The sequence below is a fragment of the Aptenodytes patagonicus genome, chromosome 9 (genome assembly GCF_965638725.1).
Source record: "Aptenodytes patagonicus chromosome 9, bAptPat1.pri.cur, whole genome shotgun sequence".
In the NCBI taxonomy this organism is placed as follows: Eukaryota; Metazoa; Chordata; class Aves; order Sphenisciformes; family Spheniscidae; genus Aptenodytes; species Aptenodytes patagonicus.
In genome coordinates, this window is record NC_134957.1 from 4,104,743 (window position 1) to 4,119,229 (window position 14,487).

Sequence of the window (14,487 nt, forward strand, 5' to 3'; positions counted from 1 at the left end):
CGCTCCAACCCCACACGCTGCCGGGAAGCTCGGCGCCCGCCCCTAGGCAAGGGAGCTGCGCCGGAGCTGCACCGCAGGCAGGGACCCACATCTGGTTAATGATTGATGGAGGAAGTTTCCGTACCGATATCACGGCCACATGCAACAATATCTGGGGCGACTGTTCACCCCCACACCTCTGATGGCAGGGCAGTGGCTGCACCCCAGCGGCCTTAGCCTGGCCCAGGGACAGAGCCCTGTCCCAAGCCTGATGGCCTTTCCCGGTTGCTCTCGTGCCCATGCTGGTAGCCTGCTGGGACCAGCACCAGTGCCAGGTTTCCAGGCAGCACAGGGCTGGGAAGCCTTTTGCAGAATTAGCCGTACCAGGGCTGAAATGACTTGCTGGAAGTGTCAGCGCTTGTCTCTGTGCTTCGGGGTAGCACTGCCAGGGGACAGCTGCGCAGGGGACAGGAAAAGGCGTAACCACAGGTGCTATAAATAGGGAAGTGCCATGTGGCAGGCAGCCCCGGAGGCAGTGGCACGGCCTCTCCGAGGGGCAGCGAGAGCCAGTCTCCCTCCGGCACTGATGGATTTCCAGAGGTCTCTGAGCACTTGGGGTCCTCTGCCACTTTTAACACAAGTGACCAAAATCCCCGGCCAAACTGGCACCAGGGACTAGGAAACCCCCCGGGATCCTGAGGCAGCTCCAGGTCACCCTTCCCGATGCACACAGACAGGGCTCAACAGCCAGGAAAACCTCAAAACCCACCCCAAATCTGGTGAAACCCACACTCGACTCCGGAGAGGTGGCGCGAGGGCCAAGCCCAGATTGATGGGCATTTTGCTGGGCCTGGGCTCAGGTTACAGCATGGGCAGCTGGCCCTTCGCCCGCTCAGCCGGCCGGTCGGGGTGCCGCCGGAGCCCCTCTGCCAGCGCCGTGGGGACCCCCCTGGGCAGTGCTGGCGGGGACCCGCAGCAGCCGTCCAGGTTTCCTTGGTGACTGTTGCCAGGTGAGAAACTCTAAGGCAGAATTTATTATCTTGGCGGATAACCGGAGACGTTCCTCGCTGGAGCTGTTACCGGACTGTGCCCCAGCACTGTGCCAGGCTGGACCCTCTAGTGCCACCGGTGCTAGTGGGAGCCCCCGAGGGAGGGCTGTGCCCAGGGCGCCGGGGCTGCTCGGCCTCTGGCATCGCTTCCCGGAAGGCGGCACGTGTTTTGGGGCTATTTCTGCCCACTGGAGTGTCGCATGCGAGGGAAGGAGGCGAAACCACAGGGACCGCGGAGAAGTGCAGATGGACGTGGGCTGGTGGGCTGCCCTGCCTTGGCTTCCCTAGACCCCGTGAGTACGTGCCCGAGCTGACATCGGGCACACTGGGACCCCCTGCCCGGGACCCCCAGGGTGAGGAGCAGAGTGGAGGGGACGGCAGTGGCAGGGCTGGGGGAGCTTGCACATGGGGAATAACAGCTTGTAAGGGAAAGCAGTGGGCAGCGCAGAGCTATAGGGGCTGCCTATAGCATTTACCGAGAGCCTTGAGCCAGGGTGGCACCAAAACCAAGGTGATGGCAAGGGCCAAAAAGTCTCAGCGGAAATATTTACAAGCAAGCTGTCTTGCTTTGCTTGGGACCTCATCATCCCTGCCCAAAAAAGCATCCGTGGCAGGGCGAGGACATGCACAGGCTTTGGGGAGGGACTCATCTTTCTGTTTAATGCATCGGATGATGGCAGCAGCATGGTAGATATGCAAATAGCCGCATCGTCCCTTTAAATCCCAGCACGGCTCTGGTGGCTAACGATAACCCTGGATCACATGAGCTCCTAAATCCCAAAAGCTAATTACAGGCAAACACCCTGCGGTCAGGCTGGAAATGCAAGATAATTACAGCCTGTGCCGTGGAGCTCTGTTGGTGATGAATTGGGACACCGGGAATGTTTGCTGGCCAGCTGGTGCAGTGGCAGGGAGCGCGGACGGTCTGCACCACAGCCTCCGTGCCGGCACTTTGTGCACTTTGTGCCGGTGCAGAGCCTGCGGTGCAAACCGTCCGCACTCCCCACCACCAGGCCAGCAACCATTTTGCAAGCTGTTTTGGGCAAGGGAGGTTGTTTTTCTGGAGCAGTCTTTGCTCCCCCAATGCCGGTACCATCACCCTGTGGTGGAGGCAGAAGAAGGGGAGGAAGCGTGCAGGGAGCTGGTTGCTTTTTACCCAATTTCTGGCCAGGTGCTTCCCAGGCAGAGCACACACAAATTCATGGGAGAGTCTTGGATTTCAGCGGAAGGTCCTGTGCTGGGGTTTGCTCTGCTCCCTGCTGCATGGGGAAACTGCCAGCTCGCTCCTGCGCCACGCATGCAGCTTGGTGATGCCCCTGCGATGGCTACAAGCCCTCCCCGAGCTCCTACAGTGGTTTTGCTGAGAGCATTACAGTGCTCCTGCTGCTTTCCCGCAGCAAAGCATGGGGGAAAGGAGAATGTAAACCATCCCTCCTGCCTGCCAGGATGCCTGGGCATGCGCAGTCGCAGCCTGGCTGGGTTAGCATGCTGCCAGGGCTGTATACTCTTACAGCAGGTGGGACCGGGGGAATCAGTTAATTAAAAGTAATTTTAACCCTCCCTGCCTGGTTTAGTGTTACAGCATCACCTGCTGCCTGAGCTGCGACTGTAGCCAAAGAGGCATGACTTCAAAATACATAATTATCGCAAAGACCTATAAATACACCCGAAGAAGGTAACTCCGTTTTCTTGTTAAAGAATTAAAACCGTGAGGCAGCAGTGGCATGGCCCAGGCCAGAGGAGCACCCCGGCTCTGGCAGCACTGAGCCCGGTGGTGGGCTTAGCACAGCCTCCAGCCTGCAGTGGGATTTAGAGGGATGAGGTCCTCAGGGCAGACCCAAGTTTTTGTCCCAGCAGGATAAGGGCGTGAAGCTGGACGAGGAAATGGAGCGGCAAAAGCAGTCGCATGATGAAGCAAATGGAAAAAATATTTCCCCAACCAGAAACTATTCCACAGGCTGCTAGGGCAGGAAAAAAATACAGCTGAGTTATTGAGAAAGCAATGCAAAATCCAAACAGTTTAGGCTGTGAAAACCAGCCATTTGCAAAGCTATTTCCAAACTAAGTAAAAAGTTCCCGGCTCACAGATTCCTGGGACCCACCCAGCTGTCAGCCCTGCTGGTCGGGGCAGCGTGGCTCCCTGTGTCCCCTGCTCACTGCATGTCGAGCTGGGGAACACTGTGATTTCCACTTCATCCAGCACACGGGGTCTTTTGGGGATCAACACATCCCCACCGTCGCTCCGTGCGGCACCAGCTGAATATTTAATCCTCAGCACAAAGTGGGGAGGTTTCAGATTCGAAAGGGCGGCGGGGGGGGGAGCACGGCTGTCCCTGCACCCTGAGCAGCTGCCTCCACCTCTGTGTGCAGGGCTATATTTGGGAAGCTGGCAGCTTGTGCTTGGCATGTCCCAGCGAGCGCTCCGGGAGCGATGTCTGCTCCAGGTCCTAGTGCAGCAGCAGTGCCCCGGGGAGAGGAGAGGAGAGCTTGTGGGAGCGTGCAGGCAGCTCTCCCCACCTGGGCTCTTTAAGGGCTTTGGCAAGGAGCTCCCTGCCATTTCCAAATGGCTTTTCTCTTCTCCTTTTACAGGAGCCGAGCCGCCAGGCAGGCGTGTGTAAAGCAGACATGGCTATTTTCAGAGTGAGAGCCAGTGACGGAGCCTGCTCCCACCCCACGTACAGCCCGCGCTCTCACACACAAATGCCCTCACGCGTCTGCGGGCGTGCAAGGGGCTGGAAAAACTGCACAGCAAATCCCCCGTATACCACTGCGGGCAGACACCACTGCCATGGCCTTGTGTTCAAAGTGCATTGTGTGAACACTGGGATTAAAAAAACAATGAAGGCTGGGATTAAGAAAATAATGAAGCTGGGATGGTCTCCGGGACAGGGCAGACATTTGTGGGAACAGGAGAACTGACATCTGCACGTGGTGGCAGGACTCAGGCCGGTGCCTGGGGCATCCCTGGGTGAGGGGAGACTCCTGAGTGCTGGTGCCTGCAGCAAGGCACGGGGCAGGGACTCGGGCAGCACCGTGCCACCCTTGTGAAGGGAAAACAGTGTTTTCTCCTTCCCTCTGCCTTTCTCTCCTATTCCAGCTCCCGACAGTGAGGTCTGCAAAACACATGAGCTTCTAGGTGCTGCCGTAACATAAATAACCTGCCACCCCATCTAAACGCCCTCACTTTCCTAAGTGGTCCTGGAGATGCCAGCACAGTCCCCCTCTGTTTGGCACCTTGGGTTATATCCTGATGGGCACTTCCATGGCAGTTTCGCATCGTATTGCAGTCACTTCATCCCACCCAGCCCAGGGGCTGTTCTGCTCCTGGGAGGGCTGGGATCGAGGGCTCGCCAGCAGCTGCCTGCTCTGCTGGCCCAGGATCTGGCCACTGCACATGGGAACACCCGGGTGGGATGTCCCCAGCACCCGGGCAGTCCCTCCCGGCTTACCACAGCTCTGGGTCAGCCGGTGGCTCTGTGATGGCACTGTCACAGGGTATCTGTGTAGCCCAAGCCATGCTGGGTTTGCAGACAGAGGCGCAGGCGTTGAGCCGGCAGGCACAGGGAGTGGTGGAGGCAGTGGGGGCAGGATTGCTTGCTGATGCTATCTGTGATACAGATCGCTTTTATGGTCTGCTGTTTACAGCGCTGAGCTGTGGACAGGTAGGGTTAGGCTTGAGGGGTGACTCACAGCGTGAACCAGAAAACAGCCCGCTGCCTTTCCATGCTTGGGTCAGAAAATGGGATAATAACTGGTGTAGGAAGCACTATGAGGCTTCTACCTTCCATTCTCCTGACGGCTGCCGGGGCTCCTGGATGCAGGACTAGAATTCTTGACTGCTTAAACAATTGCTCTTAAGTATTTCATCATGAAGCAGGGGAAGATGAAATTAAAAATATGAGTCGGAGCCCAGGCATTGCTCAGCTGAGGGCTTGGTGACCTGCCAGACTCCTGGGGGATGCTTTTAATTTGGATAAATGGAAGTTGCATAAATGGTATAAATTGCACGTTGCTCTTGCTGCTAATAGAGGTGTGGGCGCAGTTGGCAGCGCTGCACAATGCGCCGTCGCCGGCTGAGTGCCCAGCCAGGCTGCGTGCCGGGGCCGGCGCAACCATTGCCTGTGCACAGCTCCCACCCCGCATGTCCGCAGGAGCCACCAGGCTGGTGGGCAGGGTCCTTCACTTGGACGCCATTCCCTTTGCCCTCTGCCCTGCTGGGGTTTTTTTTGGAGAGGCTGTTTTCCAAAAGCAGCTTGAAAATATGTAACTATCATACCACAGCTGAGCTGTCACACGTAGGTCTCCCGTCCCTGCCGGTCAGGCCAGTCCCTATGAGCTCATGGTGTTTGTGGTTTCCCAAAGCAGCTGTTCAGTGTTGGAAGGAAAAGTGCTGAGCAGCTGCAGAGACCAGGATTGCTTCTGTGCGGGAGCTGCCGTCGGGGGAGACGCGGCCTCCAAGGTCTCAGGCGGTTTTGTTCCCAGCTCTGCTGCTGATAAGCCCGATAGACCTGGTAATGTTCCAGCCTGGTAAAATGGGGGAAAGTAAGGTTTGGGGGGGTTTTATGCTTTTGGCTTGTGCGGGGCCAGGCAAGCGATGGACACAGTGTCCCTGCTGTTAGCATGGGCATCTCCTTGCGAGCTGGCCTGGCTGCCAAGGGATGAACACTGAGTGCCTTTTAAAAGTTACCTAAGACTTCCCGGTCTGCCTTAACCAAGGAAAACTGTCCGACCTCAAACACTCCTTGCCTTGTCCCATCTCTCCCAGCCAGCCAGTGTGTGCCCAGGCTGGACTGAGTAATCTGGCAGGCAGCACGCGCTCAGGCGAGACAGCTGGTGTGCATAGCCATGCCGGCAGCTGCCTGCGCTCACACTGCTGCTTGTGAGGGAAAGGCAGGCAGGGCTGGTGCTGGGGGCCACCGCGCGTGCCGGGCAGAGCAGGGACCCCCACGGCCATCGATGCGGGGAGCAGCCCAGCCAGCCTTGTGTTCCCACCACTGTGCTGGTGACCGAGGTGTGGAACTGAGCTGGCCTCCCCAGGCCGGGACCACAGGTGGGACAGACAGGAGGGGACGTGGAGCTGAGCAGCAGGCTCAGCGATGTGAGGTCTGGCTCCTTCAGCGAGTCCATAAATCCCATCACCTTGAAGGTGGGTCCTTGAAAGCCATGGGAAAAGAACCCAGGTGCAGGAGCATGCAGAAGACAGGAGCCACATATCCCCCATAACATCCTACCCAAATCTTGAGGCCAGCCCTGCACACACACACCAGCTGCCTGCCGGACCCGAAGGGGTGCCCCTGCCGCAGCTCAGCTTGCAAGATACCAAAATGCTCCCTGCCTTGGCAATACCCTTCCTCGCACATGCTGCCCCACAAAGCACAGGGCCACGGGCTAGTGGGTGCCCTGGCCCAGGCCCATGCACCCTTCCCTGGGGCTGGAGCTCGGGGTCAGCCCCTGGAGCTGGGGCAGTAGTGGGTGCAAGCAGCGTTCTGGCAGATGGCTGTTAAAAGCCACAGGCCTGGCTGTGGGCAGGGCCAGCACCCACACTGGCATCCCCTCCTGCCCCATGGCGGGACCCCACTGTCCCTGGGGCTGCCTGACACCTCTCCCCTGGGAGGACCTCCCATGTTGCTGCACCTTGGGGTGCTTGTAGCTGCCAGGGCCCAACTGGGCCAGGACTTGGCGGAGGGGTCCTAGGGAGGACCCCAGAGGCTCAGGGACACGCAGGGTGCAGCATGGGGGCTGGCAGGGCTACAGCTGGGGGAGTGGGGCGTCCCAGGGTGGGTGCTGCAGCGGGGTCCTGGGCTGGTAGGGGGGTCCTGGAGTGTGGGTCTTGCCCATGTTGGGGGTGTCCTGAGGCATGGGTTCCCGGCAGAGGCAGGGAGTCCTGGGGTGGAGGATCCTGGGCAAAGATGGGGGTGTTAGGACAGGGGTGCAGGTGGGGGTGTCCCGGGGCAGGGGGCTCCGCGCCTGGTGGGGACCTGGGCACAGCAGCGGGGGGGTCCCGGGGCAGGGGGGTGGCGGGCACGGCGGGGATGCCTGGCCGGGGGCCCCCGGGATGGAGGGTCAGGGCTCGGCGGGGTGTCCCGCCCCCTGTACCCGTCGGGGCGGGCCCGGAGCGCTGCCGGTGCGGCCCGCCCCCGCCCTGCCGGGGCACGGCTCGGCACGGCACAGCTCGGCTCGGCGGGGCCGGGCCAGGGCTGCCCGTCGGGGCGCCGTGCGGCGGGGGCGCCCCGCTCCGCCCCGCCCCGCTCCGCCCCGCAGCGCGGCTCTTCTCTCCGCTGCAGCCCGGGATGGCGCCGCGGCGGGGCTGAGCGGGCGGGCCGGGCCGGGGCCGGGATGGACGGCCCGAGCGGGGGCTGCCCGCCCGCCGCCACCGCCGCCCCGTCGCGGGCGAAGCTGCCGCTCGGCATCGTCTTCTCGACGGCGCTCTTCTGCGGGGAGGGGGCGGCGGCCGCCGTCCTCTGCCTCTCCTACGGCCACTCCGACGACCGCTTCTGGCTGGCGCTCACCGTCTTCTTCGTGCTCTGCCCCTCCGTCCTGGTGCAGCTCACCCTCATCTTCGTGCACCGCGACCTCAGCCGCGACCGCCCCCTCGTCCTGCTCATGCACCTGCTCCAGCTCGGGCCCATCATCAGGTGAGCGCGGCAGGGGACGCGGGGACCCCCGGCAAGTCCCGCGGGCACCGGGTGAGAGCAGGGACCGGGGGCCGGGCAGGGCGGGGGGCTCCGAGCGCTGGCTGTCAGCAGAAATCTGTCCGTGCAGCAAACCCCGGCGTGCCCAGAGCTGCTCCTGTCGGGTCCCCGTCCCCCTGCTCCCCAGGGGCACTCCCGGCCTGCGGGGGTCTTCTGCTCAGCCACCCCTCCCAGCGGTGCCGCGGTCCTGCCGGGGGTGCCGCCTGCTCTCCTGCCTGCTGGACCACCGTTCTGGGCCAGATTCGGCTCTGCCAGCCTGTTGCATCTCAGCTGCTGAAAAGGTTCTTTGCACGGTTGCTTTCTGCAGCCAGCGTTTCCCTCTGCCTCTGGGTTTTGCCATTGTCTTGCTTAGGCTGGGAGCACGGGTGCAAATCCCGGCTGGGGTGCTTGAGGGTGAATAGGAACAGGGGTTCTGCCCCCTGGAAAAGGTCCCTGGGCCTGGGACAGGGATGGGTTACAGGACATGGAGGAGAGGAGTTGGGTGCAGGATTAGGGCTGACATGGGAGCTGGGGGCTGCTGGACCCCACTGGGGAGAGGAGGATGAGGGGGTGGATGTTGCACAAGCTGGAGAGGTGCTGATCTCTCACCCCTTGGGAATGCTGCCGTGCCTCCCTGGGCTGCCATCACCCCGGCCATCCTGCTCGGCAAGAGTGCACAGGATGTGCAGCAAGCGGCACGGCAGAGCCGCCATCTTCACGGGGCTCCTTCCCTGGGGGAACAACGGCAGCCACGCTTCAGGGCGCGCTATACCCACAGCGCTGCAAAAACACTGCGGCCTGCACTGTGCTTCCTCCATCACCGGAAACAAGCAGGGTGCCGGGGGCATCCTTGTCACCACGGTTCGTTCATCTTCAGAAGCGGCCGGGGAACCTCACCTCAGCACCACCAGCTGTTGGAAGGGCTGTGGGTCTACCTCAGCCCGCGCTGGCCCACGGTGGTGTCACAGCTCTCACCAGATCAACCACGGCTGTCTGAGCGGTTACAAAGGTGCTTGGCTGCTTGCAAGTGCCAGCCAGAGCCGCTCGGGGGGAGGCTGCTTCAGTCGGCTCCTCGGGCTGGAGATGGAGCCCAGACTGCTGAGAAGGTCTGGCAGGGCACCGGGAGCCAGCTGGGACTGCCCTTGAAACCGGGCCTTTTGGATGAAAACATTTTCCCGTTAGAGTTTGCAATGAGCCGCAAGTGCTGGCCTGATCTGGCAGGAGAATTTATCCAAAAACCTCATTCCATTTGGGTCTGAAACAGAGCAACTTCTGCTGTCCTAATGAACGCTCATAAATAATTACGTCCTGTTGGTCCCAGAGCCAGCTCATCCCCGGGCAGGAGCCAAGCCTGTTGGATGGGTCCTCCTCTGCTGATAGCCTCTGGCCCACGCACACCCACTTGCATGGCTGTGTGCGGAGGGGCTGGGGGTCCCGCTGCCCGCTGGCCTTGCAGTGGGGAGCAGCATGGGAGAAACCCGCCTCCCCTGCCCGCACGTTAGCATGCCCTGTGGGGAGGGGGCTGCGGAAGCGCTGTCTTATCTGCCCATGACACACACGGCTTCACCCTGCGCTCCCCTTCCTGCCGTCCCCACCAAGAAGGAAGCGTAGAAGGCTTCTGCTTAAGAGGAGAGATCAAAGACAGTATCAGAAAGTTTCTCTTGCCTCTGCTTAGAGGAAGAGATATGATTTGTGCTGGTGGGGAAAACAGAGCCTGAGGGTGATTAACCCTTTCCTGTAGCTCTGGCTCCCAGCAGAGCTAAAATTTCCATACCCTGGATGCTGCACCTCTTGCAGCAGTTGTTGCACCCCTCGCTGGGGCAGTTGTTGTCCCCCTGCCCCACACGCTTCACCCTGAGTGCTGGAGCAGAGGAGCAGCCACGGGGCATCCCCATGGTCCTGGTGTTACCCTGCCCTCATCCTGACATCCCAGGGCCAGGGACTACCCGCAGTGCGGCTGAACAGTTGCCCAAATCAGCTGGGCTGTGCCTGGCAGGAGCAGGGCCTTGGCCGGCACCAGACAAGGCGGGGCTGGAGGCGCAGGGAGCGGGGCTGGAGAGCAGTGGGGAGGCTGGCAGGGTGATGGCTGCTGCGTTCCCACAGGTGCATGGAGGCCCTGGTGGTGTACTGCTGGTCGGGGAAGGAGGAGGAGCCCTATGTTACCATCACCCGCAAGCGGCGGCTGCGGAAAGGCTACGAGGTGGAGATGGAGCAGGAGGTGGGCCACTCGGTGCGCCGGCTGGCCACGCACCGCAATGCCTTCAAGCGCATGGCGGTCATCCAGGCATTCCTGGGCTCCACCCCACAGCTAACCCTCCAGCTCTACATCAGCATCCTGGAGAAGTACGTCCCTGCTGCCCGAGGTAAGGGTGCCTGGCACATGGGCTCCCCCGGGGCCGTGCAGGCAGGACCCCACCAGGGCACGGTGGCAGCTCCTTAGCCGCATGTGCCGGTGTGGCATCCGAACGAAGCTCTGGGGCGTTGCTGGGGGCACGGCTGCTACCGGACTCCCCTAAACGTGGAGCGCAACCCCCAGAGGTTGGGCACTTGTCTGTCCCCTGGTTTGCTTTTCCCACGCCCAGCGCTCTGCTTTCCAGCTTGGAGTGAGGCTGGGGAGAGTGGGAAGAACTGGCTGTGACTGAGGCGCCAGGCTCTGCTCCCAGCCCCGGTGCTTGCAGACGTCTGCCCTACAGAGCCGTGCCATCCACCTGGTGCCCCGTCCCATAAAGATGCCGTGCCCCTGCCCCAGGCTGCTCCAGTCTGCATTAGTTACTGCATTAGTTACGGCTCCTGGCTTCCCCATGCTCCCTCTGTCAGATCTATTTCTGCACCTTTCCCAATGCTGGAGCTCCCAGCCCAGCGCTCCCAGGCTCCCTCACCTGCTCCCGGGGTGTTGCGGTGCTCAGGGGCTGGATGTGCCGGAGGAAGCTTTTAACTCCTGCTTCAGCATGCTACCGAGCCAGGCATGCAGGAGTGCTCTTGCACCTTTCCGATTGTAGCGCCCAGCGAAGGAGCTGCCCTCGCCAACCCTCTCCCAGCTGTGCTGGGAGCCCAGGCCTTGCCCTCTGTGCCCACGGCAGGCGCATGGAAAAGGGAACACGGGAGATGCCCCATAGAAACCCCCTCCTTGGCCATGGCCCCCTGCAAGGGTGTTTTGGGGAGTAGGAATAGCAGAGGCAGGAGGATGATCCCAGCGCTCCTCCAGCAGCAGATGCGGGAAGCAAATCCCAGTTGACACGTTTTGGGTGATTCCCTCACAGCTCGGGTGTCTCAGCTCAGCCCCACAGCTTGCAGCCGCCACCGCTGGCACGGTGCAACTGGGACCCGCCGCATGCTTCCCTTTTTCTCCGTCACGGTTTTCCTGGCTGCGCTGAATGCGAGCAGCTGCCCGTGTTCCCTATGAATGACCTTGGCTTTGCAGCCCCTGGACAAGGGTGGCTCTTGAGGTGCTCACAGGGTGAATGGGGTGAATGGTGGGCTATGGTGGTGTGGCTCTTGGCCCAGGTGAGGATAGAGGGATGCTTGCAACACAGACCGTGCCCCACTCGCCCTTGAGCAGCATTTCTTGCACAGGGCAGGGGGGTTGGTGCCTGGTTCAAGCACAGGAACAGCCCCAGTTTGGGAAAGGCTTCTGGTTTATTGGTGTAGGGAGAAAATCTGAGAGCAGAGACTCCTGCTGCCTGCAGTGCTCCCCCACAGCCACCCCATCGCGGGGGTCTGTCACCACCAGCCACGAGCTGTCCCAGCAGTGCTCACACTGAGCGTCCTGCTGCAAGCCCTGGTGCTTGGCACCCTGCACTTCACACCCGGGGTTGGCATCCCACGCTTTGCACCCAGGGCAGCAGAGAGGCCGGGAACACAGCCCGGTCCCCGGCACTGCCTGACTCCCCTGCCCTCTTCCTCTGCAGCCGTCCTCATGGGCATTTGCCTGGTGTCGGTCACCTACGGGGCGCTCGTCTGCAACATCCTGGCTATCCAGGTCAAGTATGATGACTACAAGGTCCAGCTGCGGCCGCTGGCCTTCCTCTGCATTGTGCTGTGGCGCAGCCTGGAGATCTCCACCCGCGTGGCCGTCCTCGTGCTCTTCAGCACTGTCTTCAAGCACTGGATCATCCCCATCGCCCTGGCCAACCTGCTGGTGGTCTTCTTCTTGCCCTGGGTGCAGTTCTGGCGGAGCGGCACCCGCCTGCCTGACAACATAGAGAAGAACTTCAGCCGGGTGGGCACGGTGGTGGTGCTCTGTGCCTTCACCCTCCTCTACGCCAGCATCAACATGTTCTGCTGGTCGGCCGTTCAGCTCAAGCTGGCTGACCGGGACCTCATTGACAAGTCGCAGAACTGGGGCCGCCTGGCTGTGTACTACATGGCCCGGCTGGCAGAGAACACGGCCCTCGTCATCCTCTGGTACTTCTTCAAGACAGACGTCTACGAGAACATCTGCACCCCACTGCTGGTGGTGCAGCTGCTCCTCGGCTACTGCCTGGGCATCTACTTCATGCTCCTCTTCTTCCAGTACCTGCACCCCTGCCGCCAGCTCTTCCGGCACAACGTCGCCGACTTCCTGCACTGCGTCTGCTGCCGCCAGCACCTGCCGGGGACTCCTCTGCACCTCCAGGCGCCCCACGAGCCCGGTGTGAGGCACAGCATTGTCTGAGGCACGGCCAGCACTCAGCTTCTCCAGCCAGCTACGGGGACGGGCAGCGCCGGGCTGCGCCGGCAGCCAGAGGGGGCTTGCGGCACAAGCTGTGCCAGAGGCAAGCGCTTCCTGGCCCTGCAGTGGCAGCAGGTCCCACTGCGTCCCTGCGGTGGCAGGGGGACAGGAGCGTGCCCGCCTGCCCAGGACCACACGTATGGACATGAAGGACTTAAGGGGTCCCCAAACCGCCTGCCGCTGCAAGCCGGCTGCTGTGCGGTGCACAGCTCCTGGGGTGCCCCGACACTCTCGCCCGCCCACTATGGTACATATGGTGACCTCGGGGTGACCGGTGGCGGCGGGACTGTTTTAAGCAGTAAAGAAACTTTGCTGTGGCTGCACGTCTGGGTGCTGGCGGGTGGCCGGTGACTCACGCAGAGGGTGGGGACTGTCCTGCCAGGGCTGGCATGGGCGCGCTTGCCCACTGCCCATGTAGCCCTCACACTCATGGGTGCTAAGCCAGGGCTGCGCCAGCGGGAAGTGGGGATGGGGGGAGCCCTGCGATGAAGCCGATAAGGTGCAGGAGCATGGCGGGATGGAGGACGGCCTCATCCTGCGCCTCTGCCAGCATAGCCCTGGCTGCGGGCCAGGAGCAACCCCGCACGCCAGCAAGGAGCAATCCTGCCCAACCTGTTCCTCCAGGCAGGAGGCCCTGGCACCGGCTGCTGTTCCCAGCAGGAGTGGTGGGTGCTGCAGTGCCAGGCACCGCAGAGCTTGGGAGCTTGCAGTGGAGGGCAAGCAGGAGAGGAAGGGTGGCTGGCACAGCAATGGTGATGCTGATGGGACGCAGGGGTCCTCAACCCAAACCAGGAGCGTGACACCCCCCCCCCCCCGAAACCATTTGTGGGGTCAGCTCAGTTTGGAGGGTGCTGGGTGCCAGGCTGAGAGTGCTGAGCCCACAGAGGCACAGCACCTCTGGTCCTCAGGTGCTGGATGCCCAGTCTTAATTCACCCTCCCTGGGGTGGATCTCCAGGCTGGATCCTGGCACCGATGCAGTGCCATGCCCCCGGGACACTTCTCCTCCCTTGGCGGTTTTCTTGTCAAACAGGAGCAGCGGAGGCTGGGGAGGGATGCCAGGGAGGCTGGGGAGGGGCACATCTGCTGAGCCAGGCACAGGACAGACCCTCCACAACTTCCTCCCACCAGGAAATTCCTACCTTAAAAAAAGCACATTTTTGTCCTCAAATATTGCAAGAAAACGAGAGGAGCAGCCCGATGCCCTGCAGCACCTGGCCAGTGGGGCCGGGGGGGAACCCCTCAGCAGGGGGCAATGCCCAGCTAGTGCAAGGGGCTGGTTTTGAGCTGATGGGGTCAGCCCTGCCTTTCTGGAAGGTGGCCTTTGAAACCACCCGACATTTCCTCAAAGGTTTCTCGGGGAAAGTCCCCACAGAGCCAGTCCCACGGCTGGGGCTGCCTCACCGCCTGCTGCCTCCATAAAACGGCAGGCGGGCCAGCGGCAGGCAGCAGCAGGCACGGGCAGGCGGGCACGGGGACGTCGCACCATGGGCAACTGGCTGGTCAACCACTGGTTCTCGGCCGCTGTCCTTGTGAGTGTGTGGGGTTGGGGGGGACATCTGACAGGAGGGGCTGGGGTGATGCTGGGGGTTATGGGGGGCATGGTCTGGGCACGGCTCCGGGGGGCTTGTGTGGGAAATGGGGGCTGACGGGCTGTCCTGGGCTGGGCTGCAGGGAGGGACAAGCATCCCCTCTGCTCAGCCAACCTGCAAAGCCCCGGTGGCCAGGGGAGGGGTGGGAAAACACCACTCAAAGGAAAGGGGGGGTCCTGCTGCAAAATTTAAAAATACCACTCCTTTGCCCAGCCACTTTGGCCAGGAGCCTCCCACGTGCCTCTTCTCCCCACATGACCGCAGGAGGCTCCCGCGAGAGCCCACGCCAGGGCAAGGAGCCCATACCAAAAGGACCATCTGCCAGTGCCATGCTGTGGCATCACTGGTGTAAGAGGGCTTGCCTGGCCAGCACCACACCAGCTGCTCAGCGCTGCGTGAGGAGCTGAAAATGCATGGGAAAATGGGGTTTTGCAGAAAGTTGGGTTATTTTCATTTTTTAAATTACTTAAAAAAGAAAAAAAACCCC

General features: G+C 61.7%; 1 protein-coding gene across 2 annotated transcripts; it reads left to right on the top strand.

The window, feature by feature from the left end:
- The first annotated feature begins 899 nt into the window (after nucleotides 1-899).
- Nucleotides 900-12,727, top strand: XKRX (XK related X-linked). Of its 2 annotated transcripts, XM_076346984.1 has the most exons (4): nucleotides 900-1,321; nucleotides 7,313-7,663; nucleotides 9,803-10,062; nucleotides 11,608-12,727. In XM_076346984.1, the coding sequence occupies exons 2-4, from the start codon at nucleotides 7,365-7,367 to the stop codon at nucleotides 12,351-12,353; spliced, it is 1,305 nt and encodes a 434-aa protein (XP_076203099.1). In that variant the 5' UTR covers nucleotides 900-1,321; nucleotides 7,313-7,364; the 3' UTR covers nucleotides 12,354-12,727. The 2 variants fall into 2 exon arrangements, with proteins under 2 accessions (XP_076203099.1, XP_076203100.1); XM_076346985.1 differs by lacking the exons at nucleotides 900-1,321; nucleotides 9,803-10,062 and adding an exon at nucleotides 5,148-5,539.
- Nucleotides 12,728-14,487: the final 1,760 nt, after the last annotated feature.

Coding starts and splice junctions, on each gene's coding strand:
- XKRX (XM_076346984.1), top strand. CDS start 7,365: ATGGACGGCCCGAGCGGGGGCTGCCCGCCCGCCGCCACCGCCGCCCCG. Junction 7,664..9,802: donor CAGCTCGGGCCCATCATCAG/GTGAGCGCGGCA, acceptor GCGTTCCCACAG/GTGCATGGAGGCCCTGGTGG. Junction 10,063..11,607: donor GTACGTCCCTGCTGCCCGAG/GTAAGGGTGCCT, acceptor CTTCCTCTGCAG/CCGTCCTCATGGGCATTTGC.